General features: G+C 40.5%; 1 protein-coding gene across 2 annotated transcripts in view; it reads left to right on the plus strand.

Moving 5' to 3' along the window:
• Positions 1-25,819, plus strand: part of FCHSD2 (FCH and double SH3 domains 2) — a 117,797-nt gene that overhangs the window by 54,683 nt on the left and 37,295 nt on the right. For both annotated transcript variants that reach the window (XM_058825410.1, XM_058825411.1), the window contains exons 4-8: positions 5,325-5,401; positions 6,474-6,618; positions 9,449-9,582; positions 10,440-10,494; positions 10,869-10,997. In XM_058825410.1, the coding sequence (XP_058681393.1) occupies positions 5,325-5,401; positions 6,474-6,618; positions 9,449-9,582; positions 10,440-10,494; positions 10,869-10,997 (540 nt within the window). The remainder of the gene's footprint in view (positions 1-5,324; positions 5,402-6,473; positions 6,619-9,448; positions 9,583-10,439; positions 10,495-10,868; positions 10,998-25,819) is intronic.

The following is a 25,819-nucleotide window of genomic DNA, read 5'->3' on the forward strand; positions in this document are numbered from 1 at the left end:
ATAACCTGGAGTGTTTCCAAATAGCAACACATCCTTAATGTAGCAATTTAAAATATGTAATTTAGAAAGTGAAAATAATTTCTCCACATGAATACTGAGCTTGGTTGGTGTAAGTGGATTTATGCTGGTTTGTAACCTGCCTAGAGTTGGAAGTATCTGTAATTAAGCTATGGCCACGATGCCACATCATGGAGATTACAATTAATTTTTCCTGATGCCTGAAATCCTAAAATTTGGAAGCCGAAGACAGGAGAATTCAGAGAAAAAGCAGTTGGAAGCTTAGTGAAATGTGGTTCTGTTACTCAAAATCTGTCAGTGTATTCATAATAAGGGAGACTCTTAATAAGGCAGAGAAAGAAACTTCCAACACTGGTTTTGTGCCAAGTAATACAGAATATGAATCCCTAGGTTAGCTATGGATCCTGGCCTGATGAAAGGTCAGGAAAATAATAGGTGAGAGGATATTTTGATGAATAAATCTGAATTGGCTTTAGGTCTAGTCAGCTTGGCTGCAGTGGATTTATCCTCTGATCATTTCCTGTCTTAGCTCTGTGTTGTCTTTGAAAACTGTGAAACCTTTGGAAAAAAGGGACAAACTTAGTGCCAGTTTTTTTTTAAAGAAGGGCTGGGAAAGGAAAAGCTAAATTATATCTCATTCAGGTTGTTTTGGAGAGAATTAAGATGCTGCAAATAAAGCAGCAGTTTTAACAGATGAACAAAGTGAATGAGAAGAGCTTTGACGTTTCCTTTGCTAAACCTGATTGTAGCAATGCCTGAGGTGATATTTAACTGCTGTACATGATTTTTTTAGCTTCCCACTTTGTTTTTCTTTGCTTTCTTGTCATGCTTCAAATATCTGAAAATAAAAAGAGAAATGAAGCAGCTTGGAACAAAATTGTGAATGAATAAATGAATGAATGAAACTCCATATTTTCTTGGAGTCATCTGATAGTGGGAAGGGACATCCCATCTTGAGGAAGGAGAAGCAGCATGGTTAGGGGTGCAGCTTCACCTTTCCTAACATTTCCAGGGAATTTTGCAATTGATGCTGCAGGCACAGGGGAACCTCTTATTTCTCATTAACCGTGTTAAAGGCAGTGCAGATCAGCAGTCAGGGCACCTTTTGGGAAGCCCAGGATGCACTGGAGAAGTTCTTGTGCTGCCTGTTCCTGGGATTGTTTTCATTTTCATTTGGCCATGGGGCTGGTGCCTAAAACCCTCTGGATTGTGTCTGACAGAGCTTGTGATGCCAGTGGAGCCCCATCACATCCTCCCTGGAATCCCTGCCTCAGTCCCTTCATTCTCATTAAAATATTTAATCCAGCTCTGGTAAATAAAATGTCACTTGAAGCAATCACTATCCCAGACTTCAGTACTGACACTGAATGGTTCTGCTGGATTCGGGAACCAGAGTTCTCACCTCACAGGCTGTACTGCATTTTCTGCTCCCTTCTCCCTGTCCAGATGTTTCCAAGAGATTGGCAAGGGTGTAAAATCTCTTCCAAGTTACTCTGGAAGCTTGTGAGGCAAACATCTGTGTGATTGATGAAGCTCCCTCCTGAGTTTTTGGCCCCAGGTAGCTGTGTTTGAGTGAGTCGGGCTCCCTGAAGTTGGGTCAAATCTCACTGGTTTGAGAAAAAAAGCTGAGGGCATTTGGGAAGTGCCTGAAATTTCTTGGTTTGGATGCACCTAATTTCTTCATTTGTGTAGTAGAAGCATTCTTCAAAATGTAGACATTCTGCATTTTGGTTGTGTGGGGTTTTTTTGCCCTTTTTTTTTTTTTTGAGGCGTCTCTGTGTGTGACAATTCCCCTTCATCCTCATCCAGTCCTCACAGATTGCTTCATTCATTTCACAGAATATTCTGGGCTGGAAGGGCCCCACAAGGATCATCACAGAATGGCCCATACAGTCTTGCTCTCTTACAGCTAAAAATATGGGTTTGAAAATATCTGATATCAGTCACAAGGCTGTTTTTACAGTGGCAGGAGAGTCTTGGTGTAGCTGTCAAATTTATTTTGGAAGAACCAGCAATACTGAAATAAAACAGAATTTTCCACAGTGCCTGCACTCACAATAATGACCAAGTGCAACATTCCCAACGCTTTTTTTCCCATTTAAAAGTAAAATAAAGCAAAGCTTTTTAGTACATCAGCAATGGATGAGTCTGATAATAGGAATTAATACATAATAAAACTGTGACTTTTTCTAGGTGCTGGTAGAGTGTTAATTTGCAGCTGTTGATTAGTAAAAGTGGCTTCCACACTTCCCATGAAGTCAGTTTAATTGGGAGTAACCTTGCTTTTCCCAGAGAAGAAGCAAATTAAAAAGATACTGAAGCCTCTCTGTTGTGGAGTGTTTGCCTGCCAGAAGAGGACTTAGCAAACAAAATAATGAAAAAAAGAAATAATCATGTCAGAAAGCTGCTGTGGTAAAGAGAAGGGATCAAAATGATGCAAGATACTGAAACCACCTAAATGAAAAGCAGCCCTGAATTTGGCTGCCTGATAGTCCCAAAACTCAGTGTTACATCAGCTGTGTCTGTCATGCTTTCTGCTATCAATTATAGGGTTTTTGGGCACCTGCTGTCATCAGCACCTCTCAGTTATTATTACAGATAAAAACCTTACAACTGCTTTGGAAAGTATCATTAATATGACTTCTAAAAAGTCTTCCAACAATGATCTTTTTATTTAGGTTATCTCCCTCTTTCCTTTTCTAATGGTGATCCCTTTTGTAAGTATTATAGCAAATATTTTAAAGTTTTTTCCTCCCCAATACCTGCCACAACTGACTTTATTAGAGAATATCAATAAATAGACTTGAGGTGAGGTCTGGTGATAGAAAACATCAAACAGGAGCTGCAGGCCTGGGAAATACAAATCTGAGTGTGTGTGAAATTGTGCTGATTTTTTCCTGGATGCCAGAGCTCCAGGGGTGTCTGGACAAAGCTCCCAGGGTGGGATTGTTGGACTGTGCAGGGCCAGGAGTTGATTTTGTGATCCTGTGGGTCCCTTCCGGCTCAGGATATTCCATGATTCTTGTGTCCTCCCCGTTCTCTTCACTTTTTTGAGTGGTTCTGTTGCTGAGCTTGTTCAGTTTGGAAATTAATGGTTAATCCCTCTGGGTTTATGGTTTATTTGCTGACATCAGTGATAGGATTTCTCTGGGCAAAAATAGCTTTATTTATCCCTCTGGTGACTTTTTCTGCATCTTAATTTTGGCAGAGCTTGTCCTCAGCTGCCAGTGAGTTTTTTTTGCTGTTGGGGAATGTGTGTTCGGCATCTTGAGGCACATCTTGTAGTGGAGTCAAAAGAATAAAAGGTGGAAAATGGAATTAGCACCAGGTGGAGGCATCTCATAAAGCTCCAAATCCCGTCACAAATCACTCTGCCAGGGTTAAAAGGAAATGCTGTTTTTCCTTTTATCTGGGGTTTTTTTAACAGCTACCTGATGGAATTCACATTTTTTTTTAAAAGCATGAGGGAGCATGACTTTGCTACTAGTGATCTATTAGCAACATTTAATTTTTCTATGTGAACACATTGATCAAATCATAGCTTGCTGATAAATTTCTACCAGTGTGTGGGCTGTGAGACATGAATAAAATCTTGTGGTGTTTCAGCTACTCCTGATATTTTTTCTAGGGGTAATTCAAAGGTTGTTGCATGTTAAACATGGTATGGAAAGTGTAAATAAATGACACTGGGCAAAGATGTCTCACCCCAGGCTCTTCCTCAGGACTGCTTTTCCAAAATCCTCCTGGGGCATTGATTCTTAGCTGGAGAGGGAATTTCCACCCAGGTCTCTTCTTTGCTGTGTAGGCTGACATGCAAAAGCTGGAGGAGTTTTTGTGGTGATGGTCTGGGTTGCAAAGAATCTTCAAGGGCTTGTGTCCAGCTGTTGTCCCACCAGCAACCCGTGTAAGCAAAATGGGATGTGTACTGATATATTGAGGAAAATGGAATATGTATTGATATATTGAGGAAAATGGGATGTATATTGATATATTGAGGAAAATTGGATGTATATTGATAAATTGAGGAAGATGGGAAATATATTGATATATTGAGGAAATTGGATACATGGTAAAGAAAATAGGATATACATTGATATACTGAGGAAAATGGCATATATATGGATATATTGAGGAAAATGGACTATATATTGATAGATTGAGGAAGTTGGGATACATATTGAGGAAAATGGGATATAAATTAATATATTGAGGAAAATGGAATGTATATTGATATATTGAGGAGGCTGGGATGTATATTGATATATTGAGGACATTGGATATATATTAAAGAAAATGGAATATATATGGATATGCTGAGGAAAATGGAATATTTATGGATATATTGAGGAAAATGGGGTATATATTGATATATTGAGGAAAACGGGATATATATTGATAGATTGAGGAAGATGGGATATATATTGAGGAAACTGGAATATATATTGGGGAAAATGGGATATATATGGATATATTGAGGAAGATGGAATATATATTGATATATGCAGGAAAAAGGGACCTATGTTGATATATTGAGGAAGGTGGAATAGAAATGAATATATTGAGGAAAATAGGATATATATTGATCGACTGAGGAAAATGGGATCTATAGTGATAGATTGAGGAAAATGGGATGTATATTGATATATTGAGAAAATTGGAATATATACTGATATATTGAGGAAAATTAGATATATATTTGATATATTGAGGAAATGGGCATATATATTGAAGAAAATGGGATATAAATTGATATATTGAGGAAAATGGGATCTGCAGCCAGAGGAGGGGTCGGTGTGGAGCAGCTCCCCTTCCCTGTGTGGTTATAAATGAAACCCTGCTGCTTTCTGACCTTGAGCATGAAAATGTTGTTATTGATTTCCTGAGGCCGTGCAAAAAGAAACTCAGGGACTGAAGGGTGCAATTAACATGAATAATTAAAGATGAGCTGTGTTTGTCAGTCTCTTGTGTGGTGAAATGCTGTGGGCAATGGGCTCCTCCTGGGAGCAGCAGAGCTCCCGCAGCCTTGCATGGTCCAGGCTGGGCATGTCGGGGTGGGCTCATAAGCGATGATCCAGATGTTTCCTGGGCGCTGGGAGCCCCCTGTCCTGATCCACAGAAATACAGATTGGGGTTCTCACAGCTGGCACAAGTTCAGCCTTTTCCCTTCCAGCATTCCCAGCTCTGAGTGCGGGAATTTGTACATTTGCTGAGCTGGAGATTGTTTGCTTCTTTGGGTTTTCATTGAGCAGAAATTATATTTTAATTACCTTTTTTTTTTTAAACTATTTCCCCCCTTCTTTTAACAGAGCATTCAGAAGCTGGCTAGCCAATACTTAAAGAAGGACTGGCTTGGAATAAGAGCTGAGGAACGAAGTGATTATAGGTAATTTACCAGTTGGATATCTCAAAATTGCTGTATTTATCATTTCAATTTGTGTCATTATTCTACTTAACAATGAATCACTGCTTTTCTGTAGCTAATTTTTCTTTTTTCCTTTGTAGTAGAGCATTGCCAGTTAAAAGAGAAGCTTTGTTTTCCTGAGATTAGTCTTAAATAGATGTTTATGACTTGAATATTTAGGAAGATGGGAGAAACAAAACAGCTTGACAGGACCACAACTGTAATTTGCATCTATTTGGGTATTAATGCCCGTGTCTGAATATAGATTTTAGTAGGTAACTTTAAGGCTAGAGGGATAAGTGTGTGGATTGTTTCACAGGAAAAGAGAGGAAGAGATCTCATTTTATGAGGCTGTTCTTTGTGAAGATGAAATCTGACAGCAGGGAGGAGGCAAAGCAGGAGACAGTTGTTTACAAAACTTTATTTCATTAACATGAAAGGTGGATAAAACATGAAACCAGAAATAACTCAGTTGCTGAAATCCTTTGAACAGCACCTCTTAAATATTTGTAATAAGCTTTCAGATGTTTTGTTTTAATGTCTTCTTTGTATTTCCACAAGTTTTATTTCAAGCAGGAAGAAATTGACAGATTTGTGTTTGGGACTTTCAGCACCCTCTCGTTGGTTGTGTGTTTAGAAAGAAATAAACTGAATTATCAGTCTCAAGTGTACGTGAAACACTCCCTTAACACCCATGAGATCCCACAGTGCCAGAGATCTTCTCCCAACCCCTCAAGTGCTGAACCCAAAAGGTTTGGTAACAGATTGAATCACAAGAGAGGAGCAGGCAGGAAAACATTTATTTTTGGTGCAACTTCCATTAAAGGTTTTGTTAAAAGTGGAGATGTTTGCTAAAGGATTGTGCTTTAGATTTTGTTTAAAGCAGTTCTTGGAAAAATGTGTGCTGCTGTCACATAAACCAGCCCAGGAGCTGGATTCTGATCCTCATGGAGGATCCTTCCAGTTCAGGAGATGCTATAAATCTGAATTTTCAGTGGAGCGCCTGACCTCCCTTTCTTCCTTCCCACACCCTCTCTGTGTTTCATTGTTTCAGGAGCATGTACTCAGTTTGGAAATCACTCTTGGAAGGCACCATGCAGGTGGCCCAGTCCCGACTCAACATCTGTGAGAACTACAAAAACTTAATTTCTGAACCAGCCAGGAGCGTCCGGTGCTTTAAGGAGCAGCAGCTGAAGAAGGTATTTGTGCTTTAAGAAATCCGCTAAACTATTGTTGTTTTTATTGAGGAAAAAAAAATATATTAGGAATCTTTTATTGTGGCACTTCTAAAATATCTAAGTACTCTTCATCTTATAGGTCTAAGATTGATCTTATAGTACTCTTCATCTTAGGCAGCTTGTTGGAGAGAGATCAAAATTCTGAGCTGTTATCCCAAATTATAACTGCTTGGAACTGAGTGTCCTAAAAATATTATATCAATTGGTCAAATATATCTCAGCAAGTCTCTCACTGTGCTGTAGAAATTGCATTGCATTGGGTTTGCAGTGACAATTGCAAGTGGTTTTTGTTAGAAAAAGTTCTGATTTTGAGAAAAGACTCATCTGAAACAAGGAGGAATGGCTTGAGCAATCTCCAGGGTGGAGTGGAGACTGTCCAGCCACCTCCTGTAACACTATCACAACTAAGTGCTCCAAAAGCCGCTTTAATTATCTTTTTAATTATCTGTAATTGTCCCTGCAGAGAAAATAGTGTAGTTGCAGTGAGCTGGATATTAATTTAATTGCTTCTTGCATTTGTAAGTCATTTATGAGGGTGGGCAGGCCCTGGCACAGGGTGCCCAGAGCAGCTGTGGCTGTTCCATCCCTGAAGTGTCCAAGGCCAGGCTGGATGGGGCTTGGGGCAGCCTGGGACAGTGGAATATTTCCTATTAATTAAAAGAGAAAAAACCCAAACGACAGACATGTTATCTGTCCTTGTTACAAAGTGACAACAATGACCCAGACACGCCTGGTTCTGTGTTCTAGAGGAGTTTTTTGTAAAATACTTGGTTACAAATTTAAATAGATGTTCATGTAACGCGAGCTCTCAGTTTGTGAACAAATTATTCTACTCCTGGAAACATGTGCAATATCTGTTTTGTGAGAGAAAAATTAACTTTATTAATGCTATTTTATTGTCCTGTGGAATTTTATTTTCATGCAAAGCTTTCCAAACAACACTGTGGCAATTTTATGGCATTCTTACTGGTAAATAATTGTACTTTATTCATCTGCAAGTGGTGATAATTCAGTGTTCATGAGTCAGCAGCAGAAGTGGGATCTTTACATTCTTAAAAGTCATAGAAGTTCCTTTATTCCTGCACTTGTGAATCAGCAGAACCAATTATTACAATTATCGGGGCAGTATTCTGGTTCAGAGTATTCTAACAGTGATATGCTTTTCCTACAACATGGAATTATCATCCACTTGGCAGGATTAATTTTCCTACACAACCAGTTTATTGTTTTACACAGTGCAGCCTCTCACCCTTCCCTTTGAATTCCCAAACAGATACATAATGGACAGAGCAATAATTGTTCTGACCTCCATTCAGACAAAAGCTTATCAAAATTAAAATTCAGTCAGCAAAATACTTGTGAGGTTACATGGGAGTACCCATCTAAAGTGGCATCCAGTCTAATGATAATTTTTTATCCTACAGGGATGCAAACCAAGATTATTTAACTCTTCTCAAATGATCTTTTTAACAACTGGGGTTATTTGATATTTTAATTTTTTGATGCTTGCAGGAGATTTTGGGGATCAAAATCCCCACTGATGTTGCAAAACCCCAGTCCTTTTCAGAGTCTTTTAGCTCTTTGTCAGCTATGCATTACGTACAGATTGTTTTACCTTTCATTTTTCACTGATGCAGACAGAGGTCTCCAAAAATCCAAATTGTGCCTTCCACCACTCTCCAAACCAGCCTGTAGGGAAGGCACCCTCTGGAGCCATGGCTTTATTGGTCTGCACACATCAAACAGTGCCTTTGGTGGGAATTTTTTGTAGCAATTTGACAGCTTCAGGGAGGGCAGGATTGTGTGGTGAGAAGAGCAGCAGTTCCTGTTGGCTGCCTGTTTGTTTTTTCCAGGTGCCTGGGTGTTATTTTTGAGCAGTGGAACAGGGGCAAGTCAGTGTTAGGTTGTTGGATCCCAGCGCCCCCTCAGTACTGCGCTGCTCCCAAAGGAGGTTACATTAATTATGCATTAATAATTAGTGTGATGAAGGAGCTGGGGTCTTTTGCAGGGGTGTTCAGCACCTGGAATGAGGGCAGCCAGGGGAGTGATGATGATATGAAAAGAGCTTGGACTTTGAGTGGTGTTTGAAGGATTCAAAGGTTTGAACTCAGCCCTGGGTGCTGCTGGAGCCTTCACTGACCACATCCAGCCCATGGTGTCTGTAATTAAACAGAAATCCACTGGACTATCAATCTCCTGCATGCTTAATCCACTTTGGGTAAAGGAAAATCTTTAGTAATCTCTTCCAAAGAGAGTTTTAATTCTAGACACTGATGATTCACGTTGGTTTTCCTACCTAGATCCTGCTTAGCACACATCCTTTCCCACTTTGTTGGGGTTTTTCTTAAGCTGGCAGGGTGTCTGAAGAATTGCTGAATGTAATAATTTTTCTTCCTGTTGTGTTTTGTGTGGCAGCTTTTGCCTCATGTTTTAAATTTTAAAGAAGGAAAGGTTAATCATTTTTTTGGTATCACTTCCAGTAGATTGCCTTTGGATTTTTCCCAGTTGTATTCCGATGGCTTCAACTAATTACTGCATCCAAAGCTTTCAGAACTTTTCTGTTTAATTTGTGGGTTATCCTAACACTTTAAACAGCAGCAGAAAGAAAGGAAGAGAGAAGGTTTTGTGCTCTGATCAGTTTTAAAGGACCTGCATGAATAATTGACCAGAAGTGACTTGAAGCCTGCATCCTTCCCTATAAAATACCATGAAACGCAGCAAAACGATGATGATGATATTGTTTGGATGCAAAAAAAAAGTAATATTTTCTTTCCTGAATGCTTTTTTTCAGTGTGTGGACCAGCTGACAAGGATCCAAGCTGAACTACAGGAGACAGTCAAAGATTTAGCTAAAGGCAAAAAGAAATATTTTGAGACTGAACAGATGGCTCAGGCGGTGCGGGAGAAAGCTGATATTGAGGCCAAGTATGTTTTTCTAATGGCATATGCAGGAATAATTGCAGCCCCAAAAAGCACATTTCTATTAGGTTTTGCACTTGATATTTGGCTTTCAATGAGATTCTGCCAGGTTTTCTCTGCATTTTACTTCTATATATTTCTGTAGCTATTTCAAGCACACACTGGGAGGAAATTGGAACTTGTTTGTGTTGGTTTGTTTAGGAAGGAAGTTCAAGTAACAGCTTTAATTTGACATTTTCTATGGAACTGGCATTTTTGTGATATTAAAGCCTCCTGACTTCCTTTTCTGTCCACATATCTCAAATTTTGGATCAGTCCGTTTAGAGGAGGAGAGGCAGCAGGACACTGTTTTTCATTTTTTGAGATAAATTTTGGAGGCTTTAGGTTTTTTCTGTTCCTAAAGAGGACGATTTCCTTCCTTCCAGGAAAACCAGTAACACATGTTTTGGGTTTGGAGTCTGGCCTGTCTTATGGGAGTTCACCACACCCCTTTTGCTTTATTTTCCCTTTTAGTTTTATTTTTAGAAGTTATTCAGAATTGCTCTCAGGGAATGAAATGATGATTTCCTTAGAGATCTTTTCAGTCTTTCTGAGGGATGATGAAAAGAACTTTAATAAAGTTACCTATAATACCTGAAGAAAGTTAACAATCATACATAAACAAACAAAAACAACCAAAAATTTGAGTTTGGGGGTTTTGGAGCAGATTTATCCTGCAGTGTTATTCAGATTAAAATAGCTATTTACTTGATTTTGTTTTCTTATTTATTTTTCAAACCACCATCCTTCAGACAGCGAAAAAATACTTTTGTAAAAATGGTGTAAGGCAATCATTCAATTTCTTTTGCTCTTTTCTGTTCCAGGTCCAAACTTAGTCTTTTTCAGTCAAGAATAAGCTTGCAGAAGGCAAGTGTGAAGGTGAGTGTAAAACTTGGATTTTGCTGCTCATTTCTTGAGGCAAATTCCCCAAATTGTCTGGAATGTAGAGGTGAGGGACAGCTTGGAAGGGAAATTGGTGGGACAAAGGATGATCTAAGAGCATTCTCTTAGAATTACAGAATTTTAATTCTCTTAGAGTATAGAATTATATATGGAATATATGCAAGGAATAATTTGTCTAATTAGAGTTAAAACTCTTCTTTGAAGACCACCCGTGAAATTCTGATTGCAGGAGACAAAAATCCATGCTAGGAAGACTTAAAAGCCATAAATGCCCTAAAGTTTTCACTGTATTAACACAATATACACACAATGAATTTGCCCCGTGTGAGCTGTGTTTTCCCTTGTTGCAGTTAAAAGCCCGACGATCCGAGTGCAATTCCAAGGCTATTCACGCCAGGAATGATTATCTCCTCACTTTAGCAGCTGCCAATGCCCACCAGGATCGCTACTATCAAACTGACCTGGTGAACATCATGAAGGTAAGGAAGCTGATTTCTGCCTGCTGGAATCCAAAATGCAAAGAATTGTCAGAACACTGAGCCTGTAAGCAAAGAATTAAACACAGGGTTTGGTCTGAGACCTTGGGAAAGGCTTCCAAACTTAGTGAGAATATGGATTTGTAGTTTAAAGCAGAGACTCATTGAGCTAAGTTAAAGAAAGTTGAGAGTTTAAGATATAGAAAAAATAAAATTAAGATATAGAAAAAATGAAAGTTTAGAGTTTAAGATATGGAAAAAATCAAGAGGTAAACAAGGAGTTGAGAATGCAGCACTGTATTTGCATTGTATTGCAAGTTGCACATTAACATGATTGGTTAAATAAGGCTTGCACTGTAGCATGGGTCCATAAGATAAAATATTTAAGGATTGAGTCAAACACATAAATATCCTTGTTGGCAGTGTTTTATTAATCAATAACTCCTTAAAAAGTCTGGTAACTGAGGGTTTTGTGACCTCCTGAGCCATGCAGTGAAGATGTGAGCCAAATTCCCCCTTCCTGCCTGTGTAGAAGATAAGAAAATGAACCACATCATCAAAAACAACTCAGAGGTCCTGTCTGGAATTCCTTCCAAAATTCCCCACAAGTGAATTATCACAACTGGGAACTGGGTAAATCAGGAAAGTCCAAAGTCCTGGATTGGCTTTTCCTGTGAGCTGCCACGAGTGAGAGGGAAGGTGGAGCCTGCAGTGGTGTCTGAAAAACTTGGAACCAGCTTTCAGGCCCCAAAACTGAGCAATCACTTCATTTTTTAATTCAGTGCCTTTCTGAACTCAAAAACTCAGTTGGATAAAACTCCCTTGGATAAAGGACTAAAAAAAAACCCAATTGGAAAACTCCCTTGTATAAAGGATTCGGGTTTGTCAAACTAAGCCCTGTCTTTCCCTCTTGTAAGGAAACTGGAGATTTTTTTACTTCCTTAGTACCATATCCCATAATCCTTTTGTGTTCTGATCAGAACACTTCTTTATGGTGTGATTAATGAGCTAGAGTTATTAATTATCTTGGTTTCGAGACCATGGGTTTTTGGGAACAGCATTCAGCATTCTTGTTCTCACCTGTGGCACTTGGCCAGGCCAAGCCTGGAGGAGCTCCTTGAACTCAGAGGAAATGACGCACTTCAAAAAGTTCAAATCTGATTGCTCACAGTTGTTTTTTCTTAAATATCACCCTAGAATTAATTAAATGTACGCTATTCCTGTGTCTTTGAATTGGAGAGTTACAGATAAATTGTAAAATCATCTCCTTCACACTTTATCTGCTTGCATTTCACATGTTGACATTTTCAAACTTTGCTTGAAATTGCTCTTTACAAATTATTTCTAGACAGGGTGACTTAGAAGTCTGTCATTTGCATTTTTAATTGCTTTATTGAAGAAATAGCGTAGTATTATAACAAATCCCTGTATTATTAGCATACCTTTGCATTTTGGGGGGGAAATACTGATATGAAAAGCAGGTAAGTGAGGTAAAAAATAAAAGCACCAAAGAAATTCTCCTGCTTTTCCTTCTGTGTGTGCTTTTCTGTTTGTAAAATGGGAATATTTTTGCTGACTAAATGTTTACTACATGGAAGTGCTTGTAAAGAATTTCCTTGTGCTGGTGCAGATAAAATTATTAATTGATGCTTACATAAGATAATTCCATACTTACATGTGCTTGGCTGTCATCACTTAATGCTCTTACTTGGGTGCAATTCCAGGAGGGAATTGAATAGGTTCACAAAAAAACAAACAAAAAAGGTGCTTGAAATAATTTTTAACAATGAGCAAGTAGCCTTGGAAATTTTTTTTCAAGCCTTTCTCAAGCTGAAGCTTTTTATTTTTCATGCAGAAAAAGCCTTAGAACTTATTCTTTGATATAAATAATTGTGGTTTACTGAAAGCCTAAGTGCTTTCATCCAGCCAAATTACTGTGGAAGGAAAGGACAACACTCAGGGTTTATTTCTCTGCATCTCTCAGATATTTATAGCATCGAATCTCTTTGTCTGGTAAACAGAAGTGTGTTTTTAATGGAGAGCTGTAAATTCAGGCCTCCTGCACTGTTGGCCATGAGCAAAACTCCCTGGGAACACACCCAGGTGTCCTGGGAATGGGGCAAGGCAGCAATCCCAAAATTGGAATGGCTACTGGAGATTTTAGAGGAGAGAGAGGGAAAATCTTGAGGAAAATCAAGGATAATGCATCCCTGGACTCTTAATTTTTTCATCCAAAAGCTGTAATGTAAATTGAAGGATAAAACTGCTTAAATATATAAATCAATACAATAGGAGCAGCAGCTTGTAATCCGGAGGGGGATTTGCTGGCAGGGTCCTGGTTTCTCATTCTGCAATTCCTAAGGGAACCACGCTGTATAAAGTACAGAAAAAATGGTTATTTTATTTAGCAGAATGATGTAGCACAAATGAAGAAATAGCTGGAGAGAGAGCTGACCAATTGAAGGTGAAGAATCATTCAGTATAAGCAAATGTACAGTGACTGAGAAATGGAGCAAGATCTTGCCAATTTTGGTTGACCAGGCAGAAAATAACATGTGAAATTAGTGTTAAAAAGCGAAATGCAGTAACTTGGGGGAAAAAACTTGCTGCCTACAGAATAAAGAACTCTGAATAGCCATTACTATTCTTGAAAGAGATGCTGGAACTGGAAAATGGAGTGAAGGATAAAGGAATGGAGACATCTGTGCAGTGTTTCTAATCTCCAGGTGACATCCCTGGGAAGGGAGGATTTTGGGAGGGAGTTTCTCCCTTCCAGCACAGGTTTTGTTTCAGTAGATTGAGTGGTGCTGTGACCCAGCATATTTTGCATGCTGTGAGCAGTTGTAGTGTCTAAACTAAACATCTTTGCTACTGTGTTGTGATTAAGATTCAGAAAATGTGCTTTTTATCTCGATATTAGTAAGCCCTTGGGTATTCCTGTGGTGTCACGTGCTGTCTGTGAGTGTTTCCCCATTTAGCTGCCCTTGAGCTGATTTTTGAACTGCTCAGGGCCCTCCACATCTCTAAATCACATCAAGTATCTCCTTAAACTGTTCAGATTTTGGACCCAATGCCTGGTTTTTCCTAGTTGTTACCCAAAAATGATAAAATCTGTAGAGCTGGAAAAAACCACATGCAAACATTTCAGCTGATGCTTGGCTGTATTAGTGTATGTAACACTTAGAGATGTGTCAGAGGCTGTTTCTGATTGCATCCACCATAAATGTTTCTCCATGGGTTTTGGGGTCTTGTTTCCAGAATTAGGATGGAGTTGAGTTGGTTTTGTTGCCTCTGGCTTGTTGGGAGCCAGGGCTGGCTTGGCTGGAGCACATCCAGTCCCTGGCCTGTTATCTTGGAGATACCAATTATTACCACTGTGTTAATTGAAAGGATTGAAGGGACCGCAGTCAGGCTAAAAATGATTTATTACCCAAATAAACATCAGCCTCAAAGGCTGTGAGATTTAAAAGAGCAAGCAGTCAGCCATAGCTTGAAGTAGTGACAAGTTTCTTCATTACAAGGCAATGTATAACATTCTAATCCAATAGAAAGTTGCCACAAAGTTGATTTTGTTTTTCTAACCTATCACCTTTACTTAATTCTGCTGCACTGTGGATACTTTTATCCAATGGGCTCCTACATACGATTCTCTTATAACATTTAAACTCTTGGCTTACTCTATGCATTACTTATTTCAGTAAGTAAATGCTTACTAAATTTTAGTAATTATAAAATAGTTACTTTAGTAATTGCATTATTACATTATAAAACCCTTCACCATCTTGCTCAATGTCTCTTATTTACCTAAGGTAAATTCTTACTTACAGCTATAGAAACATAAGTTTGTAATTTTTCTGCTTAATTTCTGTGTACTTTTATTTTTACATCAATCCAAGCTTCTTGCAAGGCTGCAAATGAAACCTTTCAGTGTCTGTGGAAGTTTTTATCTTTCGATTTCTTATACTGGCCATGATGTGCATCCAGCTGCTGCCTTTGGGTTGGAGCTGTGGCACTGCGCTCTCAAGCCATCCCTGTGCACCATCTGCATGGCAGACAGTGCTCATTTGGGTAGCAAACATGAGATTTTCCTCTCAGCTCTGACATGGCTGCACTGATAAATAGTGGGTTAAAAGCTCAGCTGATGGGGCTGCCTCTTCCCATCTGTTTTCTCCTTATATTAAATTACCTTTAATTTCAGTAGGCTAAAAGGTGTCTTACTTGGCATGAAATGGAATCACGGGCTGTTTATTGTTGCGTGTGGACATCAGGGGTTGGTGCTGGCATCCTGTGTGAGCTGAGCTGAGCAGAGACAGGTGGAGTTCCTGCACAGCCAGCCTGGGGAATGGATCTTGAGTGCTTTGGAACAGTAAAATCCAATGAGAGGCTGTGTAGGTGTTGGAGAAAGGAGGAGTGGGGATATTTTGCAGCCTCAGTGTGTGTTTGTGCCTGCAGGAGGGATTTCCAGGCTGTTGGGAAGGACAGAGTGATGTGTGCTGGGCTGAGGCAGCTTGGGCTGCTCCCAAGAGGAAGCTGCTGCTGGGTTTGTTCTGTGTCTGGCTCTGGAATTCTGCTGTGGTGCTGTCCTGTGACAGATGAGTCACAAATCCACCTTGTGGCCTTGTTTTCTTTTCTGTGACAGGCAGCAAAGGGGGTTTTTCATAGTTCCTGGTGCACACAGCTTCTCCTTGTTTTTGGTGGTTCAGAGTATGTGACTTTATTCTGCAACATTTTTTTGTAGAGAAGAAAAAATTATTTGCTCTGCTGTGTTTGTGACTGTGAAAGCCATCACAGACTAAACAGGGATGCTTGGAAAGAAAATAGAAAATTGCTTCCAGCTTTTTCAGTAGGATGAAGAATTGTTCCTACTGTGCCTTCCTAGTTTTCCAATTACAGCACTTAATAAGGAGCAAAGCCATTCTGGGTCTCTGTTCAGAAAAGGTTTGAATCCTTTTGCCTTGCTTTTTATCTGTCCTTTATGTCCATTTCAATCTCTGCAGTGAAATTAAAACCCCTCAAAGCCCTGACTAAATAAAGCCTGGTAATGTTTTATTCTTTGCCAATTTCCTGACAAGCTGCTTAGGAAGAGTTGCCATCACCTGAATGTGAAAGTACAGTCAACAAACCCTTTTAAAAATAAGTTGTCTGCCTGGTGCTTAGGTTTTTACGTTAAACTGAGGTCAGAAGGAAGGCTGAGATGATGTTTGAAGTCAAATCAGGACTGTTTTCTTTTTCATCCTTTTAGAAACTTTATATTTTTTAATGGTGTGCTCTTAATTCTGTAAGTTCCTCTCATGAACCACCTCAAGGAATGACTTTACACAGAAACTTGCTACGAGGAAATGTTGACATGAAAAAAGACAAGCAGGTGTGCTGGACACTTTAAGCAGTTCTGAGATTATTTAAATAGAGGAAAAAAAAGGGAACAAAAACTTTCATTGCAAAATCACAGGATGGTTTGGGTTGGAAGGGTCCTTAAAGACCATCCAGTTCAACACCTTCCACTACCCCAGGCTGCTCCAACCTGGTCTGGAGCAAGTCCAGGGGTCCAGGAATTGCTTGCAGGTGGTCTTGCATTTTTTATGACCACAGAAAAATTCTGGAGAAGGTAGCAAGGAGTAACAGCAGGTATTTCTAAACTGAGCTCTTTTAAAAGGAAATATTTCATGTCATTGCTCACGTGGGCTTTGGTGTTTGAGGGAGAAGACTGTCAAAAGCTGGTGCTTTGTCTTTGTGGTTTCAGTGGTTTCTTTTATCCTGTTGTAATTATCAGGCTGCTTTTCTGGTTTTTTCTGTACTTTCCAGCTTGCTTGACATGAGGAAGTGGAATTGTGTAATTTGGCTCTTGTTCTTGATCAGAGTTCTTGTGATGATTTGGCAGGTTTGAATAAAAACTTTGTTACATCATTGCAACAGCCCTTTGCTCAGGTGTGGGTGACACAACACAAGTTACAGCAGAGCTTTGTTAATTTGAGCGGTTGATTTATAAAATTACAGGTGAAGTGTGGCTTTTCCACACCCTTGTCTGTTTTTAAGGACTCTGATAGAGGAGGAGATCTGGCTGACTTCCAAGGAATGTCAACCTGGTGTACTTGACCCTGCTCTGAGGGCAGAGGTTGAACCAGTATCTCCCTTTTAAACCTGAATTTATAATTATAAATAGAACTCTGTCATTCTTTACAACAGCATTTTTTGGTAAGGAGGTTCTCCCTGGGATTTAACCTTCTGCTTTCTGGGTTTGTTTTTTTTTCTGCAATTAAGTGGAGTAAATGCATGAGTTCCAGCAGTGCTAGAACCTTCATGTGCTGGTGAGCCCTGGTTTTTATTTGTTGGAATGTTTGGGAGTTTTTGTGAAGCTGTGTTGACTTCTCTGTTTTCAGCATAGTCATCCATCACTTTTCCCATGCACTTTCAATGATCATTTAAAACAAATGGAAGTGCAGGCTCCAAGCATGACTTGCGCAAATGAGATTCAGCTGGAGCTGGCAGTGTTTATAAAAATGACCCCAAATTGAGGACTTGGTGGCTTCCAGTTAATAATTTGCTTTATGCCTTGAAATTAGTAAGATGTGTGTGGCAAAGGGTTCTTTCCCCTGGTGGCTCTGTCTGAATTGAAAAATAAGTTGACACAGTAGCTGAAAGTCTTCAATTGGCTCAGGAATGTTATCCCAGCACTGCTGTGTCCTGTAGAAATAAAAGGGTACCATTTGCATCAGCACATATTTCTGTAGCCTCTGGAACAAGCAGAACCAATATTATCACTGTAAGAAATCAATTTACGTCCATGGTATTGTTTCCAACTTTCTGGAATGATTTAGAAGCACCCAAGGGATTCCTTTTTTTAAAGTGGAAAGTTTGCCCCTCAACGAAAAAATAGCATTAAGATAAAGTAATTCTGAAGTCACCAGAGATTTCCATGTTCTTCTATAAATCTCTCTTATTATTTCAGTGCTACCAATTCTTTTAAGATCCTGTAAAACTCCCTTAAAACTGCAGAGGGGACTTGTGCAAGTGAAAGAGCTATTGTTTCACTTCCGCTCCTTGTCAGCTGCCGGCCACAAACACTCCGTAATCCCAGTTCAGGCGGCCGTGGATGGCATTATCTCCAGCCTCAGATGGGCACAGGGCTTTCCTTGCCAGGCAGCTCATGAGGGTGCTTGGCCTCCTCGTGGCCATTCCCACAGAGGGGGTGGCTGGATGGATCACGCTCAGCACATGATCCCAGTGTTCCAGAAGGTGCTCACTGTGGCTTCCACAGCGGCTGATCCTGATCCCACACTGCTTTCCATCTGTCTCTGTGTTGGTGTGCACATCAAACCTGGGGGAAAGGAGTTCCAGGCTGTAGTGTAGTTCTGCATCCACACCAGATTATGTACATCATTAGTTGTGGTCTCTTGTTCGGTGTTTTTCTTAAGTGCTCGTCTCTCACCTTCCCAGCTGATACCTGAGAAGTGCCTTACAGAATTTTAGGTGTTCACAGTCCATGGAATGAATATGTGCTAACTCCATTTGGGAGTTATTGGATTCCAGCTGACTGCGAGCTCATGTTTGCAGGGAAGTGAAAAGAGGATTTGCGCTAGAAATGCAACTTTTGATGTTAATTTTGGTAAAACCACAAGCAAGGGAGGTTTGTTTGCTTTAACAGTGAATGCTCTTTGCACCAGTAACTGTGGTGTGTGTCTGTCATAGAATCATGGAATGGTTTGGGTTGAAAGGGACATTAAAAACAATCTATTCCACCCCCTGCCATGGCAGGGACAACTTTCACTGTCCCAGGGTGTTCCAAGCCCTGTCCAGCCTGGTCTTGGACACTCCAGGGATGCAGGGGCAGCCACAGCTGCACTGGGCACCCTGTGCCAGGGCCTGCCCACCCTCACAGGGAACAATTCCTTCCAAATATTTCATCTATCCCTGCCCTCTGCCCCCCAGTTCTTACATTTCCAATTATATCTTTATTTTTTCATAGACAAAATGTGGATTTTCAGTTTCAAATCCAGCACTCGCCCCCTGAAAAATCACGTTGCTCATCACGCAGACTTTCCACACTACCTTGAGGCACAGGAGTGGGGCTGAGTCACAGCTGTTTCTGTTGTGAAAATGAGAAAGTGTGATGGTCACATTGGCCTGGTGACAGTCAGTTTGTCCCACCTCGTGTTTCAGTCACAGATTAATCCCTTTATGAAGCATTTGACCCAAAGAAGTCCATTTATTTCAGCAATCCAGGTGTTTATTCCTCCATGGCCGGGCAGAGCAGCATGGCAAAGTCTAATAGAGAACTGAGGGCAACTTAATTTATTTCACCATGAAAAATGGTCATTGTTTTGAGATAATTATTTCTTGATAGTATAATTGGCTTTTCAGTGAGGTTTCCTTTGGTGTTTTCACAGAAATAACTTAAGAAAAGGGTTGATTGTAAAAGTGCAGTGTGATTTTTACAGATGCTTATGAAAGAAAGGCATTCCCTTGTCCTGTCCCTCCATCGTTGTCCCCAGTTCCTCTCCAGCTCTCCTGGAGCCCCTTCAGGCCCTGCAAGGGCTCTGAGCAGGGCAGAGAAGAGAATGATCAGGGATGAAATGAGGGATGTAAGCTGAATGTAAAACAAGGAAAATTACTGGAAAGCTAAAAAAAAAAATTCAAAACCCCTGCTAGAAAGAGGGCACCAGGAAAGCAGTGTAAGGATTAGGATTGGGAAGGAGTTACTTGAAAGGAATCTGGGAGAAATCTGGTTGAGGAAGGCAGCAGAAAACCTAAAAAACCTAAGACACTTTTCTTTTGTGGTTTTTTTTTTCTTCATTTAAAGATTTTATGTAGAAATTGTCTGGGATTTGAATGGGGCTGCGAGATATTTTGGTCAGCTGTCATAAACCCTCTCAGTGTGAGCAGGAAATGAAGCTGCCATCTTGTTTCAAAGCCATGCTGCAACACAATGAGAGCAGCTCCCAAAACACCTCCCTGTGCCAGAGAGCAGCCTTGGAGCTCAGGAAGCACCTGGGCTGCTCTGTTTGGGAGGCAGGTGGGCATGCAGCGTCCCTGCCCTAGGATTCATGCAGAAAAACCTCCCAGACAAACGCTTCTCAGGGTTTTGTTTGCTGGAGGGCTTTGTTTTTAGCAGCTCCACTGGGAGAATTGAAGGAGCAGGGAAAAGTTACTTTTTTCCTCAGTGTTTTGGGGTTTTTTCTGCTGTTACTCGTAGCCACCCAGTGTGTCAGTGAGTTACCTGGAATGGACGTGATTCCATTGAAACCAGGGGGAAAACTCGTGGATTATTCTTAAAATTGCATGTGTGTGCACAGGTTTTGTCTTCTTAATTAGATATTAAACTGATAATTGTCCTGTTAAATAAGATGTTTAACTGTAAAAGTTACTGAAAATGTGGAGACCTCAGAGCCCTTCCATTGCCTAAAGGGGCTCCAGGAGAGCTGAGAGGGACTGGGGACAGGGGGTGAGGGACAGAACACAGGGAATGGCTCGCACTGCCAGAGGGCAGGGATGGATGGGAGATTGGGAATTAGGAATCGTTCCCTGTGAGGATGGTGAGCCCTGGCACAGGTGCCCAGAGCAGCTGTGGCTGTTTCATCCCTGGCAGTGCCCAAGGCCAGGTTGGACAGGGCTGGGAGCAGCCTGGGACAGTGGAAGGTGTCCCTGCCATGGCAGGGGTGGGATGAGAGCAGTTTAAGGTCTGTTCCCACCAGCCCATCCTGTGATTCTGTGACTCATCTTCTGTCGTCAGTGGCAGGACAAAACATTTCTGAGTGACTTCGCTAATGAAAGCAGCAGAAGGATTATAACAAGGAGATGAGGCCCAAAATAGCACAAGGCCAATAAGTGTGAGATGGAAAATGTCACACTGAATTTGAAGTTTAATTAAATCCCTGAAAACATTATGGGGAAAATGGGAAAATGGTTTCTAATCTACAGCTGTCTTGCCAAGAGGGAGGCGAACCTGGGCAGCTGACAAATTTAGAGGTTTATTCTTTCAGCTTCCAAAGCTCTGCTCTGTTTGGAGACCATGTCGGTGTTTTGGGGTGGCTGGAGGTGTGGAGATGCTCATTCCCTGTGTGGACAAGGGCTGATTGAGCTCTGGTTTTTGCACAGTCTTTAGAAAACCTTCTTGCCTTGGAATCCCTTCCTGCAGCTGAAAATTCCTATTTAGTTTTTACAAATTGCTAAGGAGATAAAGGATTGCAAAGCTGGCCCAGAAGCTCAGTCATGCAAAGAGCAGGAGGAGGAGTGGGAATGCTCCAGTGTGGTTTGTCCCCCTACCTGCACCTTTGATCCCCAAAAAGAGAATTCTCATCTGTTCAAGTTGTCATCTCTGCTTAAAAAGCTTTGCAGCCAGGCTAGACCCCCTTGGTGTGGAGGGAAGCAAACATTGCCTGCCAGTGGCTTCCTTAAATCCCTCATTCCTGATGGCTGACTTGTGGCATGGTGTCATCCAGCTGAAGGAGGATATTATTTTATAATGTTTTACAAATTATCAAAGCCCTAAGGTAATTGCTCCTAGGCTTGGAATGCTAATTAAAGGAATTAATCTCTCTCTGGTATTCCCAGTGTTGCTCATGAATAATGGGAAGAACATTTTCCATGCACTTTCCTTGTGATACCAGCATTGTCCAGGGCATCCAGCAGCACCTTCCAGCTTCCATGAGGACCTTCTTAAAAATCCTCATGGAATTTTTAAAACTTTGGGCAAGTTTCAGTGCTTGGGTTCAAGGCTTTTAATCTCACATAAAAGTCATGGGGAGCTGAAAATTATTCAAAATGAAAATGAAAAAAAAATTGTTAGGAAGAATCATGACAATATTCTGGGATTTGGATGCCTGAATTTTCTTGGGGATAATCTTCTTTTGACTGGAGTGTTATACCAGGTACATGGAGATGTTAAAAATTAGGTTTCTAGTTAAAGCTCAAGAGTATTAGAAATCAAAATTTTAAACAGCTCCTATTAATAAAATTGTACAGTGTTTACTATACTAGATCTGTATATATTGAATATAATAATTTAACAGATGAGAATTCAATTTACTAAGAGATAATTTTCAAAACCACAGAATTCCAAGAAAAAAGTGCATAAGAAGATGGCAAATCTAAGAAATGCCTTTTTTCCTACATAAAATGTTCACAGATGTTTGTGGCTCTGTGTGTACCCAAATAATTCAACATTTTTTGATAGCTGATCCACTTCTGTCAGGCTTTGCTGTTCTCACTGGGCAGTTGGATTCAGTCTCAGTTCCTTCAGCTGGATTATTTTAGTGTATTTTTATGGTATTCATATCTGACTTCAGGTCCAGATCTCTGGATTCTATCTCAGGATTCCCACTGAGCACAGACCCTTCTCTCTGGCTGGGCCTGGGAGCCCCATTTCTAATTTAAAAGGGGATATGAGAGCATTCAGTGAATTAACTTTGCTGAAAGGCTCAATTTATTTAATAGCACAGACCGAGCACTGAAAACAGCCTTGTATCAAAGAAATGCCAGCCCTGCCAGATCCTGGGATGTCTCTTCCTGTGGGATTTCAGTCTCCTGCTCTGCTCTGCCCACACAGAGTCAGGAGGGCCTCTGAGCTGTGGCACTGTCAAATTAAGGAGTTTTTAAAAAGGTTGGAGTATTAATCCCACAGGGATGAAATAAGTTTGAAAAGGAGCTTAACTTTAATGCAGTTATGTTCCGCAAATACTGTCAGGAGACCAAAGTATATTTAGGTATTCTCAATCAGGCCACACTTCAGGAGTGATTTAATTAAAAGATTCAACAGAACTAGATCCCATTTTTCTTCTTTTTTTTTTTGATTGATTTTTGTTACCTGTAACTGTCCTGTCAAACAGTAGAAGATGAGAAAATCCTCTCAGCTTTTGGAGAAAATGGCACAGCTGGTGATTGCATCAATCCTTGTTCAGGAATACTGCTTGGAATGGGAATTCTGTGCCAGGCTTTGGGATGGGGGTGGGGGGAATCTGTTTGTGAGAGGGAAAAACCTTCCACAATATTTTTAATTATGGACTTGAGGCTCAAATTATCTTTGTCCTCACCCACTGGTGCTTACAAGGAGTGCAGGCATAAATGGTTAGTGTGATTCCCCTGGAGATAATTGAGAATGGACTCCTAGAAGTAATAAAGCATAATTGGCACCCAGAATTCCCGAGTGGGCTTTGGGAGCCCAGGATTAATCTTCCTGCTGCACTGCAGCTGCCATACCTTTGGCATTACCCCCACCATGTTTTCCCTTTACTGTGGGACATAAATGCTGTCATTGTTCTGTGATTCCATAATTGCTGCAGATAATCACAGTGCTGTGACTCTGGGCCATTTTCCCTATAAGAGCACATTTGTGCAGATTGCAGAAGTTCCTAGAAATGGTTTTGTTGGGTTTGGTCCTTGCATTTTAGTGTGACTGGCAGAGTGATGCTTTTGTAGGGTGCCTGTTCAGGAATGGGGGGTTCCCTGTGTGAGATGCACTCTGCCCTTTTCATATTGCTGAATTGTCTCATTTATTAGCATAAAATTTAATTGAATTTGTAATTTGAGTTGGAGAATGCCTGAATAGTCTGAATACCCCGACAAGATATTGGGTGAGAGAGAGCAGTGTTACAATTGCAGGACCACATCAAGCTGCAGGTTGGATCTCTTTGGCATGATAAGAACCTGAAAGGCTTGGGAATATATTAAATTATTGGAATTTTTAATACTGGGATATTTCCATCCCTGAACCTATTCTGTGAGTGGCTTTTGAATGGCCTGTTCACTGAATGCAGGTGACTTGAAACCCACATAGAGAAAAAGCAGATGGAAGTGATAAATCCAAGGAGCAGTTGGGAACAACAGCCTGTGCTGGGGCAGAAAAGGTTTTGTTGAAGAGATTTATCTGAAGAAATAAATGAAAATGGTAATACAGAGATGTAATCAGCTGAATTAAAACTCAAACCCAGCAAAATAGGTGGTTAAAAAACCTGTAAGAGTGCAAAAGAGTAAACACTAGCTCCTGAGGAATGTTTATGCTCAATATCTGATTATTTTATATTTTTTATACTCCTTTTTAATACATTTTATCTTTCAGGGGAGTATTTTTAAGAAAGTGCTTGTTTCTTCATTTTTAGGAACATATTAAGAAAATAGCTTAAAAATATTTGAAGGAAAATGTTTATTAAGAAACATTGAGATGTGTTGTGAAATGCATTTTCATGTGCACATCTGTGTCAGTTTAAGGTTTCTCTCTCTTGTGTTGTTGTAATATAGAAAAGATTTGGACTTTGTGTCTGAGTCAGGGATGGTTCATCTGTAGCATGAGAGTTCCTATGGAGACCTCCTGGTAAATCTGGAATTCTGTAAGGAGGAATTCCCAGGGCTGGTTTTCTGTGTGAGATTTTGTTTTGCAGGAGGTAAAAATAATCAGCTCTGGCTTATTCCCAAAAAAGCAAAGTGCATTTCTTTAACTTAGCTTCCAAATCATGTTGAAATATCAAAATATTTGTTGAGCTGAGCAGCAAAATGATTTATTTTTGGGTAAGAACTGAAACTTCCAGACAGAGCACACACCCCTCCCCTCTGCTGTTCCTCAGACATTTTGTGATGGTGACGATGGTCTTGTGGTCAGCAGAGGAATCCTTGAAGAGCAGAAATGGTGTCAAAGTGCTGAAGGATTGAAATGCACATTTTTCCACATGAGGGAAGCCAATTATTACTGGCATGAGCAGTGTAGAGCACTCTGTACTCTCCAGATGCAAAGATTTCATCGTGGTGACAGCTCTGCCACAAAGTTGTCTTGCAAATGTTGGATTTGAGCCAGAACATTTTTTTTTTTCCCTCCAAGAATGAGGAAGTACAAAAGCAAAGATGCAGTTTATTAAAAATTCATCCTGTCAAAAGTGGAATTCCCCTGGGATTTATTCCAGAGCTGTGCAAGAAAAAGCAAACTAGATCCAAAAAGTCTTGGGAGATACTTTTGGGGAATGTATTTCTAGATATTCCTAGAGTCTGTTTTTATCTTGCAGTGTTTTTTAAGCAAGCCTTACGTGGTAGAATTTGAAGATCTGCTTTTCCATGCTTATGGCAGTCTCACATCAGGGTGTTCTCACTGATTTCAGTGGAGTTCTCCTTTAACCCTGCAGTGTTAATTTAGTGCTGCTTTCACCAGGTAACTCTCAGTGCTGTCAGCCTTGTGGCAATTAAAGGAATTATAAAGGACATTTCCTTCCAAGCCTGTGTTCACCTACCAGACCCTCATCCAGAAATTATTGATAATAACAAGATTTGCCTCCACCATCTCAATGGCACTCCCATGAGATGGTGGAGGCAAATCTTGTTATTATCAATAATTTTGCTTATTCTTGTTCTAAAGGGACGTTTTTTCCAGCACTGGGGGAGGGTGACAGGCATCTGTTGGTGGCTGTTCCATATTTCTGTGTGCTCAGAGGAGGCTGCAGCTCCCCAACAACAAAGGTTTTGTCAGTAAAAACAATGACCCCGGTGAGATTGTAAAGGAACAAAATGATGTGCAGAACAATCATCAAGTGACTAATGAGAGCAAACAAAGAACTTGCAAACAAGCCCCAAACTCCTGACAGCAGAAAACACAAAGCTCTGGGGTAAGGGAAAGTGCAGAGAGTGTTCGTGGGCACCCAGCTGAAAGGAACTTGGGGCTCTTGTGGTCTTCCAGTGTCCATTGTTCCCCTGTCTGCCTGGTGAGAGCTCCTGCAGGGTGTGGGAGAAGAGGGAACTCCGAGTTTCATCAAACCTTGTCGAGTTAAAGAGGTTTCTATTCCTGTCGTCACATTCTCTTCCTGCCTCTTGGTCTGCTGGTTTTATTCCCAGGTTGTCATGTGTCTGCTCTT

The sequence above is a fragment of the Ammospiza caudacuta genome, chromosome 2 (assembly GCF_027887145.1).
Source record: "Ammospiza caudacuta isolate bAmmCau1 chromosome 2, bAmmCau1.pri, whole genome shotgun sequence".
NCBI lineage: Eukaryota > Metazoa > Chordata > Aves > Passeriformes > Passerellidae > Ammospiza > Ammospiza caudacuta.